We start from the raw sequence: 27,321 nt of genomic DNA on the forward strand, positions 1-27,321 counted from the left end.
TTAAGAATGTCAGTTAACATGGGAGCCAGAAAAGGAAGTTGGGTGGTCAGCAGGGAATAGGGTCAAGGGAGCAGTAAGTGGGTCTCTTAGATAAGATGAGTGGGGAGAGGTGATGAGGGTTGGCGGAAGTTTGGCCCGGTGGGCCAGGCGAAGGAAGGGAAGTAGCAGAGACAGCTGAACGGATGGTCTCAATCTTAGAGACAAAGAATTAAATTTAATCTGCTTAAATTGTTGTAGGTTTTGCTATTTAACTATAAATAATGTCAAAGCAAAGTATTTTTAAGGTCAGAATGTTTAACTTAATTATATCTGCTTGCGTAGGTCCATTTGTTCCCAATCTTCTAACCTGGCTTTACTTGCTCTTGACTTTCCATGGGAGATCGACCAGGGGATATAATAATACTAGTGGATCTCCCAAGTTGGAGGAATGTATGTTTCTATAATAATGGGGTATTACCAACAAAGTGTGAAAATGTTGGAGGAAGTACGTGAGACATTTAGAGAGTGCAGATTTTATGCAAGACGTTTAATAAATAGATATACAATCGACTTTTTAAAAATACAATAGAAATGTTTGTTATTGGGGTCAGTTTTAACTTACCATTTTCCAGTCCTCTCTGGCTACAGGTGTGGTGCCAGAGGACTGCTAATGTTGTACCTTTGTTTAAAAAGGGATAGACCGAGTAATTACAGGCCAGTCAGCCTAACCTCAATGGTGGGAAAATTATTGGAAAAAATGCTGAGGGACAGGATAAATCTTCATTTGGAAAGACATGGATTTGTTAAGGTGTCTGACTAGCTTGATTGAATTTTTCGAGGAGGTAACCAGGAGGGTCAATGAGGGAAGTGTGTGTGATGTAGTGTATATGGATTTTATAAGATCCAACATGGCAAACAGGTCATGAAAGTAAAAGCCTATGGGATCCAGGGCAAAGTGGCAAGTTGGATCCAAAATTGGCTGAGGCAGGAAGCAAAGGGTAATGATGGGTGTTTTTGTGGCTGGAAGGCTGTATCCAATGGGGTTCCGCAGGGCTCAGTTCTGTGTCCCTTGTTTTTTGTGGTATATATCAATGAATTGGACTTGAAATGTTGGGGGTATAATTCAGAAGTTTGCAGATGACACTAAAATAGGCTGTGTGGTTGATAATGACGAAGAAGAAGAAGAAGAAGAAGAAGAAGAAGAAAGCTGCGGACTGCAGGAAGATATCAATGAACTGGTCAGGTGGGCAGAACAGTGGCAAATGGAATTCAATCCGGATAAGTGTGAGGTAATGCATTTGGGGAGGTCTAACAAGGCAAGGGAATACATGTTAAATGGTATGACACTGAAAAGTGTAGAGGAACAAAGAGACTTTGCAGTGCAGGTCCACAGATCACTAAAGGTAGTAGGCCAGGTAGATAAGGTGGTTTAAAAATGCATATGGAATACTTGCCTTTATTAGAATCATAGAAATTTACAGCATGGAGGGAGGCCATTTCGGCTCATCGCGTCCGTGCCAGCCAACAAGAGGCTATCCAGCCTAATCCCACTTTCTAGCTCTAGGTCTATAGCCCTGCAGGTCACAGCACTTCAAGTGCACATCCAAGTACTTTTTAAAGGTGGTGAGGGTTTCTGCCTCTCCCATCCTTTCAGACAGTGAGTTCCAGACCCCCACAACCCTCTAGGTGAAGAAATTTCCCCTCAAATCCCCTCTAAACCATCTACCACTTACTTTCAATCTATGCCCCCTGGTTGTTGACCCATCTGCTAAGGGAAACGGGTCCTTCGTACCCACTATATCCAGGCCCCTCAAATTTTATACACCGCAATGAGATCTCTTCTATTCCAAAATGCTGAGGTACAGGATAGACCCAGCCTATCCAATCTGTCCTCATAGCTAAAATTCTCCACTCCCGGCAACATCCTTGTAAATCTCCTCTGTACCCTCTCCAGTGTAATCACATCCTTCCTGTAATGCGGTGACCAGAAATGCACACAATACTCTTATCTGTGGCCTAACTAGTGTTTTATACAGTTCAAGCATAACCCCTTGCTCTTGTATTCTATGCCTCAGCTAATAAAAGCAAGCATTCTGCATGCCTTCTTAACCACCTTATCTACCTGGCCTGCTACCTGCAGGGATCTGTGGACATGCACTCACAGGTCCCTTTGTTCCTCTACACTTCTCATTGTCCTACCATTTAATGTGTGTTCCCCTTCCTTTTTAGCCCTCCCCAACTGCATGACCTCACACTTCTCCGGATTATCTTCCATTTGCCACTGTTCTGCCCATCTGACCAGTTGATTGATATCCTCCTGCAGTCTACAGCTTTCTTCTTCATTATCAACCACACAACCGAGCATGAATACAAGAGCAAGGAGGTAATGCTTGAACTGTATAAAACACTGGTTGGGCCACAGCTGGAGTACTGTGTGCAGCTCTGGTCACCACATTACAGGAAAGATGTGATTGCACTGGAAAGGGTGCAGAGGAGATTTACAAGAATTTTGCCTGAACTGGAGAATTTTGCTTATGAGGAAAGATTGGAGATGCTGGGCCTAGTTTCTTTGGAGCAGAGGAGGCTGAGGTGTATAAAATTAAGAGGGACCTGGATAGGGTGGATAGGAAGGACCTGTTTCTCTTGGCAGAGGGATCAACAACCAGGGGACGTAGATTTAAAGTAATTGGGGCAAAGTTTAGAGGAGATACAAGGGGCAATTTCTTTACCCAGAGGGTGGTGGGGATCTGGAAATCACTGCCTGAAAGGGTGGTAGAAAGTCTTGCCACATTTAAAAAATACTTGGATGTGCACTTAAAAGTGCCATAACCTGCAGGGTTACGGACCAAGAGCTGGAAAGTGGGATTAGGCTGGATATCTCTTGGTCAGCTGACGCGGAGACAATGGGCCGAAATGGCCTCCTTCCGTACTGTAAATTTCTATGATTATTAAAATGTATCATATATTTATATAGGCAGAAATCAAATTTCAGTTCTCCTTCACTGACCACATGTTGAACTGACATTGAACCCTATTTATATGCCTCATAAACTAAATAACCCCGACAACTTCAGGGACAGGTTTAACAACTGAAAACAAAATCTTATTTCTTTATCAGTCCTGTATTCTCCAGCAACAAATGCCTGAATTTGAAGCCAAAATAATGGGTTTTGAAGTGTCTATACTCCTATTACGGTGCAGGCTAGAAGGGCTGAATGGCTTACTCCTGCACCTATTTTCTATGTTTCTATTACTTTACGTCCATCCTAAAAATAATTGTAGTGAGTACAAGTATAATTTGTTTACTTTTTAAAAAAATTAGCAATTTGATTGTGTGATTTTCCATCTTCCCTCCTCTCCCCCAGTGGAGATTACTGTGTAAAAATTCTTAGTGTGCAAAGTGCCTGGATGTTGTACTTCAACCCATGACTGTAAAGCACTCCAATATAACTTTGATGTCTCCTCATAAAGTCACTAAAATAAAAAACAAACTAGAACAACTGCCAAATGATTGGAGCATCAAATGGTTTGTATTCAGAATTGATTTTGACTTTAATCTGGTAGTGTTTTGAATTTTTCTTTATATTTTTTTTCTTTTTCCCCCTAATTTAAAGCTAAGAAGTCTGGCCTTTGGAAAAAATATTTCAAAATCTTGTTCTGTTGCTATTGCCGGTGTGAATGCTGGATCTTGTCAGTCAGAGCAATTCCTGAATAGTCAGAATCCACCCGTGGCAGAGGGTGAGAAGTGGGAGCAGTGGAGAGAAAAGGACGAACAGGTGAGAACTGTTGATGGAAATCAAATACCAGTAACATTTACAATGTTATAAAATTGAATGTTTGAGTAACATGCAAACTACTGACCATTAATTATATTTTTGAAATTTATAACACATCTTTTAATTATTTATTTTTCTCAACAAACTATTATTGATAAACATAAAAGGGCCATTTATAAACACTGTCCTTTTTGTAAGAGTGCAGAGTTTTACAGAAATACATGACTATGAAAACTGATGAAAATGTTTTAGTTAAATTTGTCTTTTGCATCAGAAGTATACATTTTGTTCAGTCATTTAAGGTGAAGTGAAACACTTGGAACAAAGATTTTTATCCCATCTAGAGAAGTGTCTAATGTGCTGAAGGTTAGCCTTTAGTATAACCATATAACTGCCTTCTCATGAAAACAGATAGTTAAATAAGCAGACATAACTACTAGCACCAGTTTAGTGTTACAGCTAGGCTTATTAAGTGTAATGGTACCCAATTGCTGTAGTAAAGTGACAAGTTATCACACTGCTTGTGTATTACTCAGATCAATTGGCTCTCCCCATTACCACAAAGGACCAACCCGTGACCAGCAGTCCTTTGCCATGGTGTTATACAACTCAACATGCTCCCTCCAGACACCGGTTTGAAAGGACAAAACCTGTGATTTCTCACTGTTCAAGTGGATATAATGCAAAAATGTCACATTTTACTGAAATGCTTGTGACAATACAGCTGAAACGGTGCGAGTAATAAGGATAGTTATGCTATAGTTGGCCTTCTCCTGTGGGTTAGAGACGGGGGAATTAGTCTTGATTGCCACTCCTGATCACTGTCCCTATTCAGAATATGCCTGTGTGGACTTCAGATAAGGACAGCATTGGGCTCTGCTACATTTCCTTTAGTCAAATAGCCTCACAGTCCATACTCACACATGATGGTTTCTTGGGCGGGGTACCTGTGGAACTATTCCCAGCAAGAAATGAATGGCGTCAGGAGAAAATTATTGAGAAGAAGAGTGGGGGGGAAAGTGTAACCTAAACCACTGATCGTGTTGTCCTGGTGTATTGTGCTCTGTTGTCAGATATTAGTACCTTCCCTGCCCCCTCAAAAAATTCCCCAAATGCTGTAAATCGAGGAATATTGTCATTCAGTTCTCAAAACCTAGGTTTTAAATGCCCAATGCTAAAAAAATTATAGCCATTTTGCAGATATTGTGTATTTTTAAAATGTATTATACTTTGAATACTGCAGTGAATATTCAATACAGACTATGTTGTAGCCAGAGTATTGCTAGAAGTTGTGGTGGCATTTCACTGAATGTGTTTTTTTTTTCTTCTGTATATAGCTGACTAGTGAATTGTATGAAGCAGATCTCCAAAAAGCTTTATTGATCAGCAAGTTGGAATATGAGGAGCACAAGAGTGTACGTATATATCTTGACATCTGAAAGTTAAGTTTACTGTTTAAAAAAGTTTGTCACAGCAGGAGATACTGTCTTTGAGTGTTGAGATGCACTGTTCATTAAGGTCTTGCATGAAATATACATGTCTCTTATTTTATCTGCGATGCGAGTAGAAATACTCCAGAAACACAGTTACCAGTAATATCTCCATATAATTCCATTTTTCTGGATGGTGTCTAGTCTATTTCAGGAGAAATCCAAATCTAAACATGCCCATATCACTTTTCCTTCTGAGTTTATCCAGTCAAACAAACTCTTCTTCCACTGCACACTCATTATTAACTTCAGCACTTTTTAGCATTATGATGACTTTTATTTCACTTGTGTGTTATTACAGAAAGAAGAATAAAATCACAAAGGGGTTGATTTTCACAATCAATTGGTTTGTCAAGACAAAGTGATTCAATTTAGGAATAAATCTTGCTTTATTTGTGCACATTATTCTGAACTATAAAAATGAGATCTTGGATAATGCAGACTCATTTATTTAAAATTTCCCCAACATCCCAAGCACACCTGAAGAAAATGCCATGCTTTTATTTTTGCCCTGAAATTATTGCTGCTTTTTTGCTACATGTTTTAAGAAGTTGAACCTCTGCTCATTCCATATCTTGCAAGCTGGCATGTCTGAACTATTCTATTTAGAAATGTTCCATATTGTGTAATTGTGTCTCTGCAAATTTAGGTCATATATTCTGGTGGGTAAGGATATTGCCCAAGTAAGGATATGAGTCGATTCATTACAAATACACTGAACAAAGTTATGAGTTTTTAAATTTAATTTCAGGAACTTGGGAACAGGAGTAGGCCATTAAGCATCTGGAGCCTGTTCATCCATTCAACTAGATCATGGCTGATCTGTACCTCAACTCTATTTTACTAGCCTTTACTCCACATCCCTTGATAGCCTTGCTTAACAAAAATCTATTGATTGCCCCCTTGAAAACCTGAATTGACACAATGTCCACAGCCTTTTAGGGAGCAAGTTCCAGATTCCCAATATCCTTTGTGTGTAAAAGTGATTCCTGATTTCACTCCAAAATCGCAGAGCTCTAATTTCAAGATAATGTTCACTTCAGGATTCAGCTATCAGAGGAAATAGCTTCAATGGGCTCAATTTTCCCCAATTAGCTGTGCCGTTTTTTTGGCGTGCACTGTTTTTTTTTCGAGTAAATAAAAATCTCCAAGTTTCCCCAAAGTTTCTGCGCCAGCGTAATTTTCTAATCACTTGGGTACGATTTTTTGCATCATAAGGGGTGAAACCTGATTTCTGTGCCAGTTTTTCAGATTTAAGCAAGTTTGGCCAACTTACAGTTTTCCTAGGATGGCGTATGTGACTGACTACTCTCAAAAAAACCATCTGGGCACTTAAGAAAAAACGGCGCAAAAAAACGCCATTGTTTTGAGCTGAAGTTTTGGAGGAAGTGAAGAAGGCAGAAAAATATGCATTTTAAATCTTAATTTTTTTTCAGTCAAAAGGGAGAAATTGGAAGTCTAATGCAATTCTTGAATTTTTGATTTTTTTCAAAGTACCACCCCACCACCGAATGTCTCCTCATTGGGCTTGAGGGTCGGAGCGTCGACCGGCAGAATCACTCCCTCGCCCGAACACGGGATTTGGGCTCGGCTTCAAAAGAAGACGGGGAGGGGGAGGAGGGGGGGACGGCGTGTGGAAGCCGAACCCCTGTGTCCGGGCGAGGGAGCGATTTTGCCAGCTGACGCTCCGACCCTTGAACCCGGTAAGGAGAGGAGAGGTGGTGGGGTGGTTCTTCCGGGGAGGAATCAAAAATTCAAGAATTGCATGACGCTTTGTTGCCCCAAATGTCTTCATTGAATACCTAGCTTCCCGTTCTAAGCAAGCCTATTGCGCATGCGCAGACCAGGATGTGGTCCATACTAGGGCATCCACCTTGGAGAGAGAGAGAGGAAAGAAGAGGTGTGAGTGCTTTGTCCTGCTATTTTGAGGTTGTTGCAAAGCTATAACTTAATTATGGGGGCAATATTAACAATGCCATACCTCGTGCAAGCCTTCTGCAAGATGGTGCTGCGAAGGAGAAGATTGATTAGGCATCATCACCTGAGGAACCTCTGAGCATGTAGGATGATGGGCAGGAGGCCTTACCCACGTCGGGTATATCGAGACAGGCGTTCATACCTGCACCTGAGTGAGGCAGACTGTGTGAGAAGGCTACGTTTCTGCAAAGAAGTTGTAACCGAAATCTATGAGTTAATAAAAGCAGACCTGCACTCGAGAAGCGTCAGGAGGACTGTGTTGTCAGTTGAAGTGAAGGTTACAGCTGCACTTTCATTTTATACATCTAGATCATTCCAGGCCACAACTGGGGATATGTGCGCCATTTCTCAACATGCAACACATATCTGCATTCGGCAGGTGACTGCTGCACTATATGCCCGGAGGAATGATTACATAAAGTTCCCCATGACTGTCCAGGCAATGCGTGACAGGGCTGTGGGCTTCTCCAGGATTGCTGGCTTCCCCAAGGTACAGGGCTGCATTGATTGTACCCACGTCGCCTTGCGAGCATCTTTTGGAGGATTCCGAGATGTACAGGAACAGAATAGGCTTCCGCTCCATGAATGTGCAGCTCGTCTGATGACATGCATCGCATCATGGCAGTTGATGCGAGATACCCTGGGAGCACCCATGATGCTTGCATCCTACGCGGGAGCACTATATCTGCCATGTTTCAACAGCAGCCAGAAGGGCAGAGCTGGCTACTCGGAGACAAAGGGTATGGCTCTGCCACCTGGCTCATGGCGCCCCTACGTGTAACCCGGACAGAAGATGACCGGGAATACAACATGTCGCACATTGCAACGCGCAGCATAATAGAGAGGACCACTGGCATCTTGAAGCAGCGTTTCCGATGCGTGGACCATTCCGGAGGCTACTTGCTGTACTCTCCTAAGATTGTCGATCAGTTCACTGTTGTCTGCTGCATGCTACACAACTTAGCCATCATGATGCAGCAGCAGCTGGTAGAAGAAGACCCATCTGAGGTGAGAGTAGCTGATGATGAAGAAGATGCAGATGACGAGGAGGAGGATGACGAGGAAGCCATGCAACTACCTGAACCCGGAGCACGATGGCGGAGGAGGGCATACCGTTGCGCCCCTTTTACGATTGCTCGAGCCTTGCACCAGCAGCTCATCCGTGAACACTTTGCTGCCTGAAGGCTCAGCGGCAACTATTCCAAATGGACCATGTTTACTGTTTGGACCTGTTCCATAATGTTGTGTTGCGTTAATAATGGAACAAATAATGTCAATGATTCAGTTATAATTTAAAATATATTTTATTCAAAAGTTTAACACTTGTTTGTACTTAACTTTAATAAAAATATTCTTGCATCAAACTTTAACTATTCAGTTAAGATCACTTACAAACTTTTAAACTTGTAAATTACATCACTTAAAAAAAAACGTTTTAATTTGAGATCAATTACAACAGTAACAACAGCAGCAGCAAACAAAGGCTGCACCCATCTCTCCTCCACCTTGTTCTAAGACCGCCCGCTGCGCTTGGTCTTGGTGACTCCATCCCTGCCCGCAGGCGGTGGCACAGCGTTTCTCGGATTGGTACCAAGCTTATTCTTTCAAGCATCTCTGGTAATGTGCACTTGTTGTTGGGGGGCTTGGGCAGGTGGTAATGTGGAAGGCCCGACTTGGGCCTCTTCAGAGGCTGGTCTGGGGATTGGAGTGGGAGTGGCAATTGATTCCGTCAATGGCCGCGGGATCTGGGCGTGTTCCCTTATTGCAGCAGCTAACTCCGACATTTCCTCCCACGTGCTCCGCCAGCGTCTCAACTACCTGCGACATTCCATCTCTAATGTGCCCGGACATTGTACCCATTTCTCGCGAGAGTGTTGTTACTTCTCCCGACACTCCCGATACCTCATCACCCACCCCACCAATCGTGTCCAGGAGTGATTGTGTAAGGTCAATGCTCTCCCCATTCATTGCCATCATCTGAACCACATCTGTTGGATCCTCACCCTGGGTGTGGGTCGCTGCATCCCACTGGGACCCGCAGCCTCGGATGGTGGGGCCCTGGGTGTGGCTTGCTGCACCCCACTGGGACCTGCAGCCTCGGACAGTGTGAAACCATGAAATGTCCCAACACTCACACCACTCAGGAAAGAGGCTGGCACCTCAATGGGTGGCACCAGCAGAGTGAGTACAAGAGTGGGGGCTTCATCCTCACCCCCCATGCACTTGGTCTGGAAGGTCGAATTGGAGGATTTTCTCTTCAGGCTCTTCTGCATCTGAATCATCTTCTGCATCGGCTTCAGTCTCGTCAGGGTTAAGCCTCAAGTTATGCAAAATATAACAGACAAATGGTTAGCAGCAGAGGAAGGGGCAGGGGTAGGTGGCAAGAGTAGGCTCACACAGTACAGGCAGCAGGCTCATTTGAAGGACCACGATGAATGATAGCACATTGCATCAACCGAAGCGTAGCAGACGGAGACATCCCCATGAACTGAAGCATGGTTAGCCCCGTGCAGTACTTAACATTTAGCAAAGCCAGACTGGAATTTGCAGGACTTTACCCTCTCCATTGAGTGTGGGCCCAGCTTGTGCAGTGGTGGTTGCTTTTCTGCAGGCAGGACCCATCAAAGCAGCGACCCTCTCTCCCACGGGTGTCAGGGGTGCAGATTTGCCGGGCCTCCTCATGTTCGAGTTCTTTCTTGTTTGTTGTGTGCCACCTTCCTCTGCAAAGATGAAAATATAACTTTTGAGAGAGGGTGTCTTTCTGCTGGGTGGGACACACAGATGGTCACATTTACAATTGCAACTCCAGTGAATAAATGAAAATATTACTTACACTAACTGCTTGACCAAGATCCTGCCACTTTTTGCACTGGCCACCGGACCTCCAGACAGTTAAGAAAGCAAATGGCATGTTGGCCTTCATAACAAGGGGATTTGAGTACAGGGGCAGGGAGGTGTTGCTACAGTTGTACAGGGCATTGGTGAGGCCACACCTGGAGTATTGTGTACAGTTTTGGTCTCCGAACCTGAGGAAGGACATTCTTGCTATTGAGGCAGTGCAGCGAAGGTTCACCAGACTGATTCCCGGGATGGCGGGACTGACCTATCAAGAAAGACTGGATCAACTGGGCTTGTATTCACTGGAGTTCAGAAGAATGAGAGGGGACCTCATAGAAACATTTAAAATTCTGACGGGGTTAGACAGGTTAGATGCAGGAAGAATGTTCCCAATGTTGGGGAAGTCCAGAACCAGAGGCCGCAGTCTAAGGATAAGGGGTAAGCCATTTAGGACCGAGATGCGGAGGAACTTCTTCACCCAGAGAGTGGTGAACCTGTGGAATTCTCTACCACAGAAAGTTGTTGAGGCCAATTCACTAAATATATTCAAAAAGGAGTTAGATGAGGTCCTTACTACTAGGGGGATCAAGGGGTATGGCGAGAAAGCAGGAATGGGGTACTGAAGTTGTATGTTCAGCCATGAACTCATTGAATGGCGGTGCAGGCTAGAAGGGCCGAATGGCCTACTCCTGCACCTATTTTCTATGTTTCTATGGTCACCATTGCAAAGTAATCTTGTGAAAGTTGGTTCCAGCACTTCTTAATTTCTTTTGGTGAAACTTTTATGTGACCTCGACTGGCGTCCAGCTCGTGCCATCTGGCCTCAGTTACAGTAACCAGGGCCTCCACTTCGTCCTGTGAGAGATTCTTGATACTTGAGCCGCGTTGCATATTGGAGCTCCCAATTTTTTTTTTCCACTCCAAATTAAAGTTCTCACACACAACTGGCTCTTTAAAAATGGCTGGATGCAGACCGGGAGGTGTACTGGGCATGCGCACCCATACCAATCACGTAGAAAACATCATTTTTAAAAATTCGCTCATGTGCAGGGGGTGGGATCCTTTTTTCGGCGCAGACCTTATGCTCCACCCCCCCAAAGCTAAAGGACAAAAATTAGAACGGGGATACTTTTAAAGTTTTTTTTTGGCATAGTCAGGCCCCCAAAAAATGGGCGGAACTCTTCAAATACGCCAAAAAATGGCATTGGGGAAAATTGAGTCTTCTGTATCTAATCTATCCAATCCCTTTATCATTTTGAAGACTTTGGGGTTGAAATTCCACAGCACCTGATTGGGAGCGGTAACCGGAAGTCCTGCCCCAGCCGTGAAATTGCAGTCACCACCCCTCCGAGGAAGTGGAGCCCAATCTCTCACGCTCCACTTAACATAGAAACATAGAAACATAGAAAATAGGTGCAGGAGCAGGCCATTCAGCCCTTCTAGCCTGCACCGCCATTCAATGAGTTCATGGCTGAACATGAAACTTCAGTACCCCCTTCCTGCTTTCTCGCCATAACCCTTGATCCCCCGAGTAGTAAGGACTTCATCTAACTCCCTTTTGAATATATTTAGTGAATTGGCCTCAACTACTTTCTGTGGTAGAGAATTCCACAGGTTCACCACTCTCTGGGTGAAGAAGTTTCTCCTCATCTCGGTCCTAAATGGCTTACCCCTTATCCTCAGACTGTGACCCCTGGTTCTGGACTTCCCCAACATTGGGAACATTCTTTCTGCATCTAACCTGTCTAAACCCGTCAGAATTTTAAACGTTTCTATGAGGTCCCCTCTCATTCTTCTGAACTCCAGTGAATACAAGCCCAATTGATCCAATCTTTCTTGATAGGTCAGTCCCGCCATCCCGGGAATCAGTCTGGTGAACCTTCGCTGCACTCCCTCAATAGCAAGAATGTCCTTCCTCAAGTTAGGAGACCAAAACTGTACACAATACTCCAGGTGTGGCCTCACCAAGGCCCTGTACAACTGTAGCAACACCTCCCTGCCCCTGTATTCAAATCCCCTCGCTATGAAGGCCAACATGCCATTTGCTTTCTTAACCGCCTGCTGTACCTGCATGCCAACCTTCAATGACTGATGTACCATGACACCCAGGTCTCGTTGCACCTTCCCTTTTCCTAATCTGTCACCATTCAGATAATAGTCTGTCTCTCTGTTTTTACCACCAAAGTGGATAACCTCACATTTATCCACATTATACTTCATCTGCCATGCATTTGCCCACTCACCTAACCTATCCAAGTCACTCTGCAGCCTAATAGCATCCTCCTCGCAGCTCACACTGCCACCCAACTTAGTATCATCCGCAAATTTGGAGATACTGCATTTAATCCCCTCGTCTAAATCATTAATGTACAATGTAAACAGCTGGGGCCCCAGCACAGAACCTTGCGGCACTCCACTAGTCACTGCCTGCCATTCTGAAAAGTACCCGTTTACTCCTACTCTTTGCTTCCTGTCTGACAACCAGTTCTCAATCCACGTCAGCACACTACCCCCAATCCCATGTGCTTTAACTTTGCACATTAATCTCTTGTGTGGGACCTTGTCGAAAGCCTTCTGAAAGTCCAAATATACAACATCAACTGGTTCTCCTTTGTCCACTTTACTGGAAACATCCTCAAAAAATTCCAGAAGATTTGTCAAGCATGATTTCCCTTTCACAAATCCATGCTGACTTGGACCTATCATGTCACCATTTTCCAGATGCACTGCTATGACATCCTTAATAATTGATTCCATCATTTTACCCACTACTGAGGTCAGGCTGACCGGTCTATAATTCCCTGTTTTCTCTCTCCCTCCTTTTTTAAAAAGTGGGGTTACATTGGCTACCCTCCACTCCATAGGAACTGATCCAGAGTCAATGGAATGTTGGAAAATGACTGTCAATGCATCCGCTATTTCCAAGGCCACCTCCTTAAGTACTCTAGGATGCAGGCCATCAGGCCCTGGGGATTTATCTGCCTTCAATCCCATCAATTTCCCCAACACAATTTCCCGACTAATAAAGATTTCCCTCAGTTCCTCTTCCTTACTAGACCCTCTGACCCCTTTTATATCCGGAAGGTTGTTTGTATCCTCCTTAGTGAATACCGAACCAAAGTACTTGTTCAATTGATCCGCCATTTCTTTGTTCCCCGTTATGACTTCCCCTGATTCTGACTGCAGGGGACCTACGTTTGTCTTCACCAACCTTTTTCTCTTTACATACCTATAGAAACTTTTGCAATCCGCCTTAATGTTCCCTGCAAGCTTCTTCTCGTACTCCATTTTCCCTGTCCTAATCAAACCCTTTGTCCTCCTCTGCTGAGTTCTAAATTTCTCCCAGTCCCCAGGTTCGCTGCTATTTCTGGCCAATTTGTATGCCACTTCCTTGGCTTTAATACTATCCCTGATTTCCCTAGATAGCCACGGTTGAGCCACCTTCCCCTTTTTATTTTTACGCCAGACAGGAATGTACAATTGTTGTACTTCATCCATGCGGTCTCTAAATGTCTGCCATTGCCCATCCACAGTCAACCCCCTAAGTATCATTCGCCAATCTATCCTAGCCAATTCTCGCCTCATACCTTCAAAGTTACCCTTCTTTAAGTTCTGGACCATGGTCTCTGAATTTACTGTTTCATTCTCCATCCTAATGCAGAATTCCACCATATTATGGTCACTCTTCCCCAAGGGGCCTCGCACAATGAGATTGCTAATTAATCCTCTCTCATTACACAACACCCAGTCTAAGATGGCCTCCCCCCTAGTTGGTTCCTCAACATATTGGTCTAGAAAACCATCCCTTATGCACTCCAGGAAATCCTCCTCCACCGTATTGCTTCCAGTTTGGCTAGCCCAATCTATGTGCATATTAAAGTCACCCATTATAACTGCTACACCTTTATTGCATGCACCCCTAATTTCCTGTTTGATGCCCTCCCCAACATCCCTATTACTGTTTGGAGGTCTGTACACAACTCCTACTAACGTTTTTTGCCCTTTGGTGTTCTGCAGCTCTACCCATATAGATTCCACATCATCCAAGCTAATGTCTTTCCTAACTATTGCATTAATCTCCTCTTTAACCAGCAATGCTACCCCACCTCCTTTTCCTTTTATTCTATCCTTCCTGAATGTTGAATACCCCTGAATGTTGAGTTCCCAGCCCTGATCATCCTGGAGCCACGTCTCCGTAATCCCAATCACATCATATTTGTTAACATCTATTTGCACAATTAATTCATCCACCTTATTGCGGATACTCCTTGCATTAAGACACAAAGCCTTCAGGCTTGTTTTATTAACACCCTTTGTCCTTTTAGAATTTTGCTGTACAGTGGCCCTTTTTGTTCTTTGCCTTGGGTTTCTCTGCCCTACACTTTTCCTCATCTCCTTTCTGTCTTTTGCTTTTGGCTCCTTTTTGTTTCCCTCTGTCTCCCTGCATTGGTTCCCATCCCCCTGCCATATTAGTTTAAATCCTCCCCAACAGCACTAGCAAACACTCCCCCGAGGACATTGGTTCCAGTCCTGCCCAGGTGCAGACCGTCCGGTTTGTACTGGTCCCACCTCCCCCAGAACCGGTCCCAATGCCCCAGGAATTTGAATCCCTCCCTGCTGCACCACTGCTCAAGCCACGTATTCATCTGCGCTATCCTGCGATTCCTACTCTGACTATCACGTGGCACTGGTAGCAATCCCGAGATTACTACTTTTGAGGTCCTACTTTTTAATTTAGCTCCTAGCTCCTTAAATTCGTTTCGTAGGACCTCATCCCTTTTTTTGCCTATGTCGTTGGTACCAATGTGCACCACGACAACTGGCTGTTCTCCCTCCCATTTCAGAATGTCCTGCACCCGCTCCGAGACATCCTTGACCCTTGCACCAGGGAGGCAACATACCATCCTGGAGTCTCGGTTGCGGCCGCAGAAACGCCTATCTATTCCCCTCACAATTGAATCCCCTATCACTATCGCTCTCCCACTCTTTTTCTTGCCCTCCTGTGCAGCAGAGCCAGCCACGGTGCCATGAACTTGGCTGCTGCTGCCCTCCCCTGATGAGTCATTCCCCTCAACAGTACCCAAAGCGGTGTATCTGTTTTGCAGGGGGATGACCGCAGGGGACCCCTGCACTACCTTCCTTGCTCTACTCTTCCTGCTGGTCTTCCATTCCCTATCTGGCTGTGGACCCTTTCCCTGCGGTAAGACCAACTCACTACACGTGATACTCACGTCATTCTCAGCATCGTGGATGCTCCAGAGTGAATCCACCTTCAGCTCCAATTCCGTAACGCGGACCGTCAGGAGCTGGAGGCGGATACACTTCCCGCACACATAGTCGTCAGGGACACCGGAAGCGTCCCTGAGTTCCCACATGGTACAGGAGGAGCACAACACCCGACCGAGCTCTCCTGCCATGTCTTAACCCTTAGATACACTTAAACTGGTAATAACAATGTTAAAAGTTACTGACCAATATAAGAAGAAAAAGTTTTGGGACGGGTTCCGGGGCAATGCTGGGGCTCAATTGGCAGTGCTACGTGGATGCTCCGGGTAGCGCTGGTGTGCGGTTCAACGCCCTTCCCCTTCACTTAAAGGAGAGGGTCAATGCGCCCTCTGACGGGCTTCTGATGGCCTCCACAGGGCCACCAGGGCGGCGTGGCAATGGCAGCCCGGACCACTCAAGGCGAGAAGAAGTCGGGCCGTCCAGTGAGTCGGCAAAACTGTCATGATGGCGGCTAGGGACGCTCCCGACCTCCCCTTTAACTTCTGTCCCGCAAGCGGATTTTAGCCTGGTTCGGCGCCTGTGAGGCTGGAGCTGACACCACGAACAGCAGCCTTGCAGGGCGCAGGGCATTATCCGCCGCGGGGTGGAAAGAGGTCAGCGTGTGGCACTCTGATCGCCGTGCACAGCGATGATGTCATCGCCGGTTGTGCAGCAGCCCGTGACGCTACCGTGGCAGCCTCTCCACTAACTCTCACGCATTTTCGCGGGAGCCGGTAGCACCCACCATGGGCGAAAATGTTTTGTGCCCTGTTGGAGCCCTCCCAGAGACTCTTAACAGGCATTGAAAAAAGGGGCAATTTCGCCCCCCCCCCCTTAATTTTCGCACCCCTCAACCATCTAAACTCAGTGGTATACAAGCCAAGTTAATGCAACCTGTCGTCATAATTTAACAATCCCATCCAATCCAACCAATTACCGCCACATCAGTCAGCTCTCAATCATCAGTAAAGTGATGGAAGGTGTCATCGACCGTGCTCTAAACCTGCTCATTGATGCTCACTTTGGGTTCCGCCAGGTCCACTTGGCTCCAGACCTCATTACAGCCTTGATCCCAAATATGGAGGTGAATTCCAGAGGTGAGGTGAGAGTGACTGCCCATGACATCAAGGCAGCACTTGACCGAGTGTGGCATCAAGCAGCCCTAGTAAAATTGAAGTCAATGGGAATCGGAGGGGGGGGGGAGAAACTCTTCACTGGCTGGAGTCATTACCTCGCACGAAGGAAGATGGTTGTAGTTGTTGGTCAATCATAGCCCCAGGCCATCACTGCAGGAGTTCCTCAGGGCCTAGGCCTAACTATCTTCAACTGTTTCATCAATGACCTTCCCTCCATCATAAGGTCAAAAGTGGGGATGGTCGCTGATGATTGCACAGTGTCAGTTCCAAACTCAGATAAGGGAACAGTCCATGCCCAAATACAGCAAGACCTGGATGACAATCAGGCTTGGGCTGAAAGAAAGCTTCTAAATCATAAAGAAAGACTTGCATTTATATAGCAGCGCCTTTCACGACCACCGGACGTCTCAAAGCGCTTTACAGCCAATGAGTACTTTTGAAGTGTAATCACTGTTGTAATGTGGGAAACGCGGCAGCCAATTTGCGCACAGTAAGCTTCCACAAACAGCAATGTGATAATGACCAGATAATCTGTTTTTGTTAGGTTGATTGAGGGATAAATATTGGCCAGGACAACGGGGATAATTCCCCAGCTCCTCTTCTTCAAAAAAAAGTGCCATGGGATCTTTTACGTCCACGTGAGAGGGCAGACAGGACCTCGGTTTAACGTCTCATCTGAAAGACGGCACCTCTGACAGTGCAGCGTTCCCTCAGTACTGCACTGGAGTGTCAGCCTCGATTTTTTGCGCTCAAGTCCCTGGAGTGGGACTTGAACCCACAACCACCTGACTCAGACAGGAGCGCTACCCACTGACATGCAATTGACCCTCTCTTATCCTTCATCGTCGCTGGATCAAAATCCTGGAACTCCCTCCTTAACAGAACTGTGGGAGTACCTTCACCACAAGGACTGCAGTGGTTTAAGATAACTGGCAAGTAACATTCGCACCACAAAAGTGCCAGGCAAAGACTGTTTCCAACAAGCGAGAGTCTAACCACTACCCCATGACATTCAACGGCATTACCATCACCGAATCCCCAACTATCAACATCCTGGGGATCACCATTGAGCAGAAACTTAACTGGACCAGCCACATAAGTACTGTGCTACGAGCAGGTCAGAGGCTGGGTATTTTGTGGCAACTGTCTCTCCTGACTCCCCAAAGCCTTTCCACCATCTACAAGATACAAGTCAGGAGTGTGATGGAATACTCTCCACTTGCCTGGATGAGTGCAGCTCCAATAATACTCAAGACGCTAGACACCATCCAGGACAAGGCAACCTGCTTGATTGGCAGCCCATCCACCAGCTTAAACATTCACTCCCACCACCACCAGTGTACTGTGGCTGCAGTATGTTCCATCTACAAGATGTGCTGCAGCGACTCGCTAAGGCTTTTTCGGCAGCACCTCCCAAACCCGCGACCTGTATCACCTAAAAAGACAAAAGCAGCAGGCACATGGGAACATCATCACCTGCAATTTCCCCTCCAAGTTAGACACCACCCTGACTTGGAAATATATCGCCGTTCCTTCATATTCGCTGGGTCAAATCTTGGTACTCCCTCCCTAATATCACTCTGGGAGTACCTTTACCATAAGGACCGCAGCAGTTTTAGAAGGCAGTTCAACACCACCTTCTCAAGGGTAACTAGGGATGGACAATAAATGCTGGCCTTGCCAGCGATGCCCACATCCCGGGAAAATTTTTTTTTAAATTATCAGCCCTGGTATCATTCTGGTAAATCTGTGCAGGGTCAATATATCCTTCCTGAGGTGCAGTGCCCAAAACTGAATGCAGTACTCCAAGTGGAGTCTGACCAAGGCTCTGTACAACTGGAGCATCACTTCTTCGCTTTTGTATTTCAACTTTCTTGAGAAAGGCCAACATTCATTAGCCTTTTTGATTACCTTTTGTACCTGTCCATTAGCCTTTGGTGATTTGTGTACATGGACATCTAAACCCCTTTGCTTCTCCACAATTCTTAGTCACTCCCCCTTAAGAAAGTATTCCAATTTGTTTTTTTCTGATCAAAGTGGATGATTCTACACTTCTGCACATTGATCACCATCTGCCATAATTTTTCCCATTCAGTTAGTCTGTCTGTCCTTTTGTATCTTCCTGCTCCTATCTGCAAAATTTACTGCGCATCCTAACAATCTCATATGCAAAATTGGATATACAACATTATTCCTTCATCCAAGTGATTGATATATATATATATATATATATGGTGTAAAGCTGAGGCCTCTACAGATCCCTCTGGAACATCACTTGTCATATCCTGCCAATCAGCACATGTTCTTTCTCCTATCTTCTAACTCTTGTCACAATGTGACCTCCAAATTTACGTGCTTTCATTTTTGCTAATCTCTTGTGCAGAACCTTGTTAGATGCCCTCTGGAAGTCCATATAGACAACATCTATATATTAGGCGATCGCCTATCTCAGGACCAACTGACCCATGTTCAACTGCTGTTCACATGGAACCTTTCTCCACTTTGACCTTCAATGTTCTCGTTTGAATATTTGCTACTACAACATATAAGCATGCCCCTATCCACCATGCTAGTAACCACCTCACAAAATTCAAGTAGGTTAGTCTGACATGACCTACACTTCACAAATCCATGCTGATTCTTTTTATCAGCTCAAACTTGTCCAAGTGCTCAGTCACTCTGTCCCTGATGATAAATTCTCATAACTTCGCACAATTGATGCTACATTGACAGGTCTGTAAGTTACCAGGTTTCTCAATCACTCACTTCTTAAATAATGGAGTGACATTTGCAATTTACCAATCCAAATACACAATTTCCTCATTCTGCTTCACTTCACTTTTCCTTCCAAATGTTGTGCAACGCCATTACTAGCATTGTTACAGTTTTAATTCTACATTAATAACAATCTTCATTACTTTATAAACTTTCATTATTTAAAATTCAAAACCACTGTTCTGTTTTTTTTGTAGTGTTATGATGCTGATGATACTTCTCCTAAAACAAAAGGACCAAGTAGAAAAGAAAAAAGAAAACATCTTCAGGGAAAAGATAAACCAGCCACAGTTTCATTAAAAGATTTCCAAACTGATGGAAGTACAGGTAGTATTGGGTTATGTTGGTGTTAAGTTTTATTTTGAACTGATTGTTTTTATGTAACAAAATATGGTATTAATGCACAGGAACATTTTGACCCCTTTTTTAAAAAAACTACAGCCAGTTTTTATATAATATAAAATTTACAGCACAAAAGGAAACCATTTGCCCAACTGTGACATGAGCCAGCTCGGCTAATCACACTTTCCTACTCGCTTCCCATACTCTTTACAACAGAGATAGGGAGGGAAGAGGCCATGGAGGTATTTGACCACGAGGCTGAATATTGGAATAGTCGAGCCTGGAGGTGACGGCAGCAGATGGGCTGAGACAGGCAAAATCATGGAGCTGGAAGTCTTTGTGATGGAGAGGGTATAGAGTTGAAGCTCAGCTCTGGGTCATATAGGATGGCGAGGTTGTAAACTGTCTGGTTCAGCCTCACAGTGTTCAGGGAAAGAGATGGAATCGGTGGCAAGGGAATGGCAGATATTATAAGCTCTATAGCTCTGATTTGGAGATACTCCAGGTCAGATAATTGGGTGTCAGACCTTGCACAACTGATTTACTGACGGGCAAATTGGAGGACAGAAACTGAAGCTGCACCATCTGTGTGCATGGGCTCATTTTAAATATTTAAATAAATGGTTAATGCCCATGCCGAATTTCTGAACTTTGTGCGAGGCTCTGCTAACATCCATTAAAGCTGGCCACGTTACTAGTCCTGGGACCCAGCTAGCTCAAGTAGACTTCTTAAAGGTGACTTCTGCTAAATGAACGGTTCCATTTTCAATTAACTGATCCTGCATTCTTCTCCATACAACAGTTGATTTTGGTGGGTAGTCGTCCATTTTTGCACGTTTTTTTTTCGTTATTCTTGGTTGCTTTTGGCATTTAAATTAGGACCAATAAAAGCAGTTTTTTTGCACTGTTCAGCTGATGCTTTCATTCCACAGGGAACGTGATGGGCCCCTCCTTGATTTCAGCAAATTTCTTCCTTTGCAATGAGCCTTACTATAACTTGCTTTTTTTTCCAATCAAGTCCTCTTTTCGTTAACGTTTCTTTTTCCTTTTATTTTCTTGCAGTGTTTTACAAATATTTCCCTACTTTAAATTGCCTGCTTACTCTGTCTCATTCTGCAGAGCCAGGTGGTCTATGACAGGTTCCTAAACTTCTGCTTCCTGAACCTCTGCTTCCTGAACCCCCTTCGGAGATTTGTGTCCCATGTTCACGTCCCTCTTTCCAAGAAACAGCACTTTTGCATAATTAATGTTTGTGTAGATCTAGCTGGTAACCCAGAATACTTCAGCAGATTTGTCACCGTCATTTTAATTCTACTCCCTTGCACTTTTAGATTTTAATATGAAGTCCAATCATATCATTAGACCTCACTAGCCGGGGAATTCCTCCTATATGCTCACGCTGCAGTTACTTTGCCAGAAGTGTGTAAACCCGGTTTCCACCACACTTCTGGAAGCAACGACAGAGAAGTGTGAGCAGATCCGAGGAATTTCACGGCCACTATGACAGTGTAAGAAACTTAATTGAAGGGAAAACTGCTTGCCTCTCTTCGCTTGGAGTGCGAGCCAGATGCAAGATGAATGATCAGTAACAGATGGAACTAGAATTGGTCTGTGGTCAAGTTGTTTGGGGGTGGAACAGGGAGTAATGAATTGTTGGTTTGCTTTGGAGGAAGTGAAATACAAATTGTGTTTTTTTTTAATGCAAACGTCAATTAATTAAATTATGAATTTATTTCTCAATTTAAGAAGACAGCTAGCAGGCAGCAACTTAGAATCCAAACGGGGCAAATTAACGCTTACAAAAAGATGCAAAGCACTGGGCAATAAAGTAATTTTTAAATCCAAGACAAATTTTTAAACCAGGGCTCTTTATTTATTCCCTCTAACACCACAGGGACCCAAGGACTCATGAGAACGTCAATGCAGGGACAAAAAAATGGATGCTCCACAGAGTTGCAGAATTCGGGCAAAGAAACTTTTAACAGATTTTTGAAACTTGAGTCGGGGAGGGGGCATGGACTTGATGCTATTTACTTATTTCTCTGTCAGCGGGGACCCCAGGGTGGATGAACACTTCCAAAAGCAGCAGCTAAACACTTTTTTTTAAACTGAAAAATACCTAAATAAACTGAGGAGTATTTAAGCTGGAATTGTTTTGCGGGATGCCTGAGGAGTTCAGGGGAGTGATACAGCGCCACAAATGGAGAACATGCATATTGCAGCCAATACCTGTTAGTAGGTAATGGCTGGCATCCTTCTCTCATCTCCATGATAACCTCGTCGTGCCCCCTCATCCCAGTTTGGAAATCTCTGGTCTAATATATAATTGTAGTGTTGTAATTAATTCTCTCAATACTCAGCTCTGTTTAAATGATTTCTGTTTGGACCACTCCTCTGTTGTAAATCCTTATGCTCTAATGCTACGATATCATCTCTAATTAATACCCTCCCTTTCTTCCTTCCCTAACCATCCTTGGTTTGATACCCAGGAATATCTAATTGCCAATCCATCCAGCTGCAACCACATTTCAGTTCTGCTATTCTGTCGTGATTTTCTATTTTAATCATTATATACACTTATTCTCTCTCAAAATCTTTTTTTTCCTTTTTTATAGTCTGGGAGCTGTTCCACCCATTACAAACATGGTTCTCTGCTTGCTAGGTTCAATTTATTTAAATTTCAGTGCTTGTACTTGTTTTCTATGGGGCAGCACACCATGCAGGTGGTGGTGTGATCTGATCAAACTTTGATATTAATGGGTATATAGAGAGAAACTGTTTTCATTGGTTGGGGATTCTAGGACTTGAAGGCATAGTCTAAAAATTAGAGCCAGACATTTCAGGAGTGAAGTTAGGAAACACTTGTACACACAAATGGTGGTTGAAGTTTGGAACGCTCTTACGCAAATGGCAATTGATGCTAGATCATTTAATTTTAAATCTGAGATCGACAGCTTTTTGTTAACTAAAGGTATTAAGGGATGTCGGCCAATGGTCACAGATCAGCCATGACCTCATTGACTGGTGGAACAGGATCGAGGCCTCTGGCCTACTCCTGTTCCTATGTTCTTGTAGTGTGATAGGATACTTGGGCCTCTTCATAGCATAGATGCATTTAAGGGAAGGCTAGATAAACACATGTGGGAGAAAGGAATGGAAGGATATGCTGATGGGGTTAGGTGGGAGGAGGCTTGTGTGGAGCATGGACCTGTTGGACTGAATAGACTGTTTCTGTGCTTCAAATTCCATGTAATTCTTCCTTAGTAGTACATCGGTGTTTAATCAACCGACAGAAGGAACGGTGGTAAATGACAAGTCAAAAATGTTCCATATATAACTACTGTAATCCTCCACCTCGTTCAAACTTTCCCTCCCCTGAAATGCGGAATTATCAAGACTGATCGTAAATGTTATTTTCATGTGATGCCTGATGCAGCGATCCAGTCACTAACTGGCAGTTAATATTGCTCAGGTGGGGCAATTGTTGGGCAGTCCTGAAAGTCAAATGTACATCCTTTGAATTGGGAGGCAATTTCTAATTTTTACTTTTTAAAACTAATCCTGACAAATGTAAGAATTTCAAATCTGTGCACTCTGCAAAAAGTCAGTATTGAAAAATTGCAGTATGGGATTTTTAAACATGCTGAGGCGTAGTTTAAACCATCATCTATCATTGTTTTACTAGCCATAATTTAGTGCGTGAAATGTCTTGGCATTTTTCATACACCATATTAACCTTTTCATTTTCTATCTCTTTAGATCAGACAAACACAAAATCTGAGGTATGCAATTTCAGCTGAATTTATGGAACATATCTACACTAATGAGATAGAAACGTAGAAAATAGGTGCAGGAGTAGGCCATTCGGCCCTTCGAGTCTGCACTACCATTCAATAAGATCATGGCTGATCATTCACCTCAGTACCCCTTTCCCGCTTTCTCTCCATACCCCTTGATCCCTTTAGCCATAAGAGCCATATCTAACTCCCTCTTGAATATATCCAATGAACTGGCATCAACAACTCTTTGCGGTAGAGAATTCCACCGGTTAACAACTCTCTGAGTGAAGAGGTTTCTCCCCATCTCAGTCCTAAATGACTTACCCCTTATCCTTAGACTGTGTCCCCTGGTTCTGGACTTCCCCAACATCAGGAACATTCTTCTTGCATCTAACCTGTCCATTCCCGTCAGAATTTTATATGTTTCTATGAGATCCACTCTCATCCTTCTAAACTCCAGTGAATACAGGCCCAGTCGATCCAGTCTCTCCTCATATGTCAGTCCTGCCATCCCGGGAATCAGTCTGGTGAACCTTCGTTGCACTCCCTCAATAGCAAGAACGTCCTTCCTCAGATTAGGAGACCAAAACTGAACACAATATTCCAGGGTGAGGCCTCGCCAAGGCCCTGTACAACTGCAGTAAGACCTCCCTGCTCCTATACTCAAATCCCCTAGCTATGAAGGCCAGCATACCATTTGCCTTCTTCACCACCTGCTGTACCTGCATGCCAACTTTCAATGACTGATGTACCATGACACCCAGGTCTCGTTGCACCTCCCCTTTTCCTAATCTGTCGCCATTCAGATAATATTCTGCCTTTGTGTTTTTGCCCCCAAAGTGGATAACCTCACATTTATCCACATTATACTGCATCTGCCATGCATTTGCCCACTCACCTAACCTGTCCAAGTCACCCTGCAGCCTCTTAGCATCCTCCTCACAGCTCACACTGCCACCCAGCTTAGTGTCATCTGCAAACTTGGAGATATTACACTCAATTCCTTCATCTAAATCATTAATGTATATTGTAAATAGCTGGGGTCCCAGCACTGAGCCCTGCGGCACCCCACTAGTCACTGCCTGCCATTCTGAAAAGGACCGGTTTATCCCGACACTCTGCTTCCTGTCTGCCAAACCAGTTCTCTATCCATGTCAGTACATTACCCCCAATACCATTGCTTTAATTTTGCACACCAATTTCTTGTATGGGACCTCGTCAAAAGCCTTTTGAAAGTCCAAATACACCACATCCACTGGCTCTCCCTTGCCCACTCTACTAGTTATATCCTCAGAAAATTCCAGAAGATTTGTCAAGCATGATTTCCCTTTCATAAATCCATGCTGATTTGGACTGATCCTGTCACTGCTTTCCAAATGTGCTGCTATTTCATCTTTAATAATTGATTTCAACATTTTCCCCACTACTGATGTCAGGCTAACTGGTCTATAATTACTCGTTTTCTCTCTCCCTCCTTTTTTAAAAAGTGGTGTTACATTAGCTACCCTCCAGTCCATAGGAACTGATCCAGAGTCGATTGACTGTTGGAAAATGATCACCAATGCATTCACTATTTCTAGGCCCACTTCCTTATGTACTCTCGAATGCAGACTATCAGGCCCCGGGGATTTATCGGCCTTCAATCCCATCAATTTCCCTAACACAATTTCCTACTTAATAAGGATTTCCTTCAGTTCCTGCTTCTCACTAGACCCTCAGTCCCCTAGTATTTCCGGAAGATTATTTGTGTCTTCCTTCGTGAAGACAGAACTAAAGTATGTGTTCAATTGGTCCGTCATTTCTTTGTACCCCATTATAAATCCACCTGAATCCGACTGCAAGGGACCTACATTTGTCTTCACTAATCTTTTTCTTTTCACATATCTATAGAAGCTTTTGCAGTCAGTTTTTATGTTCCCAGCAAGCTTCCCCTCATACTCTATTTCCATCTCCTAATTAAACCCTTTGTCCTCCTCTGCTGAATTCTAAACTTCTCCCAGTCCTTAGGTTTGCTAACCTGAATAAATTGATTAGATTCGATTTTTACAATAATCTTTGTAATAGTTGAATGATGTCCAAAAATATTGCCTGGAATTTAAAATTTAATTTTAAAATAATTTAATAAAGTGATAGACAACGGTTAAGATAATTGACAAAAGAATAGAAGGAAATGAGCCTTTTTTTACACAGTGAGTTATGATCTGAAATGCATTGCATGGTGGTGGAAACAGATTCAATAATAATTTTCTCAAGGGAATTGGATATATACTTGAAAAGGAAATATTTGCAGGACTATGGGGAAGGAACAGGGGAGTGGGACTAATTGGATAGCTCTTTCAAAGAGCTGACATAGGCATGATGAGCTGCATGATTCTATGAAGTATCCAAGATATTAAAAATTGAACATAAATTCATTGAAATCTGGTTTTATGGCGACTTAGTTAAGGGTGAGCATTTTTTTTCAATAAGCCTTTGATGCTAGCCTTGGGCTGACTGCAGTATTCTTGTATTGTGTCTGCAGGAGCCAAAATCCTTGCATGTAACAGCAGAGGAGGATAGCTTCTTTAATAAACTAGAAGAAGATGCAAGTAAAATATTGTTGATGGAGAGGAGAAAACAATTATCAAGTTTAAATGGACTGGACATCACCACACAAGAGAGTCAAGTATGTATTTGCTGAAATTATTTTAATGTAATAGCTGATTTTCCATGGTGTTCACAGGTAGTCTGGAGTTTGAAGCACAATTGTTATATTTAGCTTCTAATCATATCTTTATTGATATTAGTACTTTCTGTGGGAGGTTTTAAATAAGTGCTGAAGTCAAATTGCATTTGTTGAAGAAAGTTTTCAGATTGACAAGTGCTTGTAAGTTTCCAGATCCAAGTCAGATTAAAAAGTGGTGGATCTTCATTTCATGAGGAGTGATTGAGTAGACTAGGCCTATATTCTCTAGAGTTTAGAAGAATGAGAGGTGATCTCATTGAAACATACAACATTTTTACAGGACTTGATAGGGTAGATGTAGCGAGGTTGTTTCCTCTGGCTGGAGAGTCTAGAACCAGGGGTCATAGTCTCAGAATAAGGGGTCGGCCATTTAGGACTGAGATGAGGAAAAATTTCTTCACTCAGAGGGTGATGAATCTTTGGAATTCTGTACCCCCGAGGGCTGTGGAGGCTCATATTCAAGAGAGAGATTGATAGATTTTTTGATATTAAGGGAATCAAGGGATATGGAGATGAGGTATAAGATCAGATATGATCTTATTGAATGGAAGAGCAGACTCGAGGGGCCGAATGGTCTACTGCTCCTATTTCTTATGTTAACTTGTTTTATATACTTCTGACGCTTTGCAGTTTGATGGGTGTTCTCAAAATTCTTAGAAACTCTTATATAAATAGATAACAATCAGGAGATTTTTCACAAATAAACCAATTAAAGAGAAATGGGATTAACTTTTGAGTGAGTGGATAACCTCATGGAGGAGGAGGAACAAATGTTGGAGAAATTACTGAGTCCATGCGTATGAGGGATTGAATTAACACGCACCGCTAAAGATGCAGCATCTTCAGTTTAATTATGTCAAATCATAATTCATCTTTATAGCACTATCAGAATAAGTAGATCCTCCAGTGATGTCATCAGGGCTCTGTGTAAGCATTATATTTGTAAATAGATTTTAAGTTTGTAGGGTACCTGTTTTGTTTTGCTGTTTGAAAGTAATCTGATTGCAAAACCAAGAACAGAAAGAAGGCGTGACATTTACTGGTTATACAATATATGTGAAACTAGAGCAGCAGCAGCATGTGGTGAGTGCGTGGGGCAGTAGTGGTAGGGGTCAGTGAGGGACAGCAGCAGGGGACGAATATTCATCTCCAACCTCTTGAGTATGATCACACTGAACATTAAAAGCCACAGCCCTGGTCCCAGACTACCTATCAGATATATCATGATGGATCTACTAA

At 43.6% G+C, this 27,321-nt stretch overlaps 1 protein-coding gene across 1 annotated transcript in view; it reads left to right on the forward strand.

Moving 5' to 3' along the window:
- Positions 1-27,321, forward strand: part of gkap1 (G kinase anchoring protein 1) — a 65,904-nt gene that overhangs the window by 20,845 nt on the left and 17,738 nt on the right. The window contains exons 2-6 of the mRNA XM_070882434.1: positions 3,594-3,755; positions 5,093-5,170; positions 19,434-19,563; positions 23,338-23,360; positions 25,879-26,022. Of these exons, the coding sequence (XP_070738535.1) occupies positions 3,594-3,755; positions 5,093-5,170; positions 19,434-19,563; positions 23,338-23,360; positions 25,879-26,022 (537 nt within the window). The remainder of the gene's footprint in view (positions 1-3,593; positions 3,756-5,092; positions 5,171-19,433; positions 19,564-23,337; positions 23,361-25,878; positions 26,023-27,321) is intronic.

This window comes from Pristiophorus japonicus, chromosome 1 (assembly GCF_044704955.1).
Source record: "Pristiophorus japonicus isolate sPriJap1 chromosome 1, sPriJap1.hap1, whole genome shotgun sequence".
Classification (NCBI taxonomy): Eukaryota; Metazoa; Chordata; class Chondrichthyes; family Pristiophoridae; genus Pristiophorus; species Pristiophorus japonicus.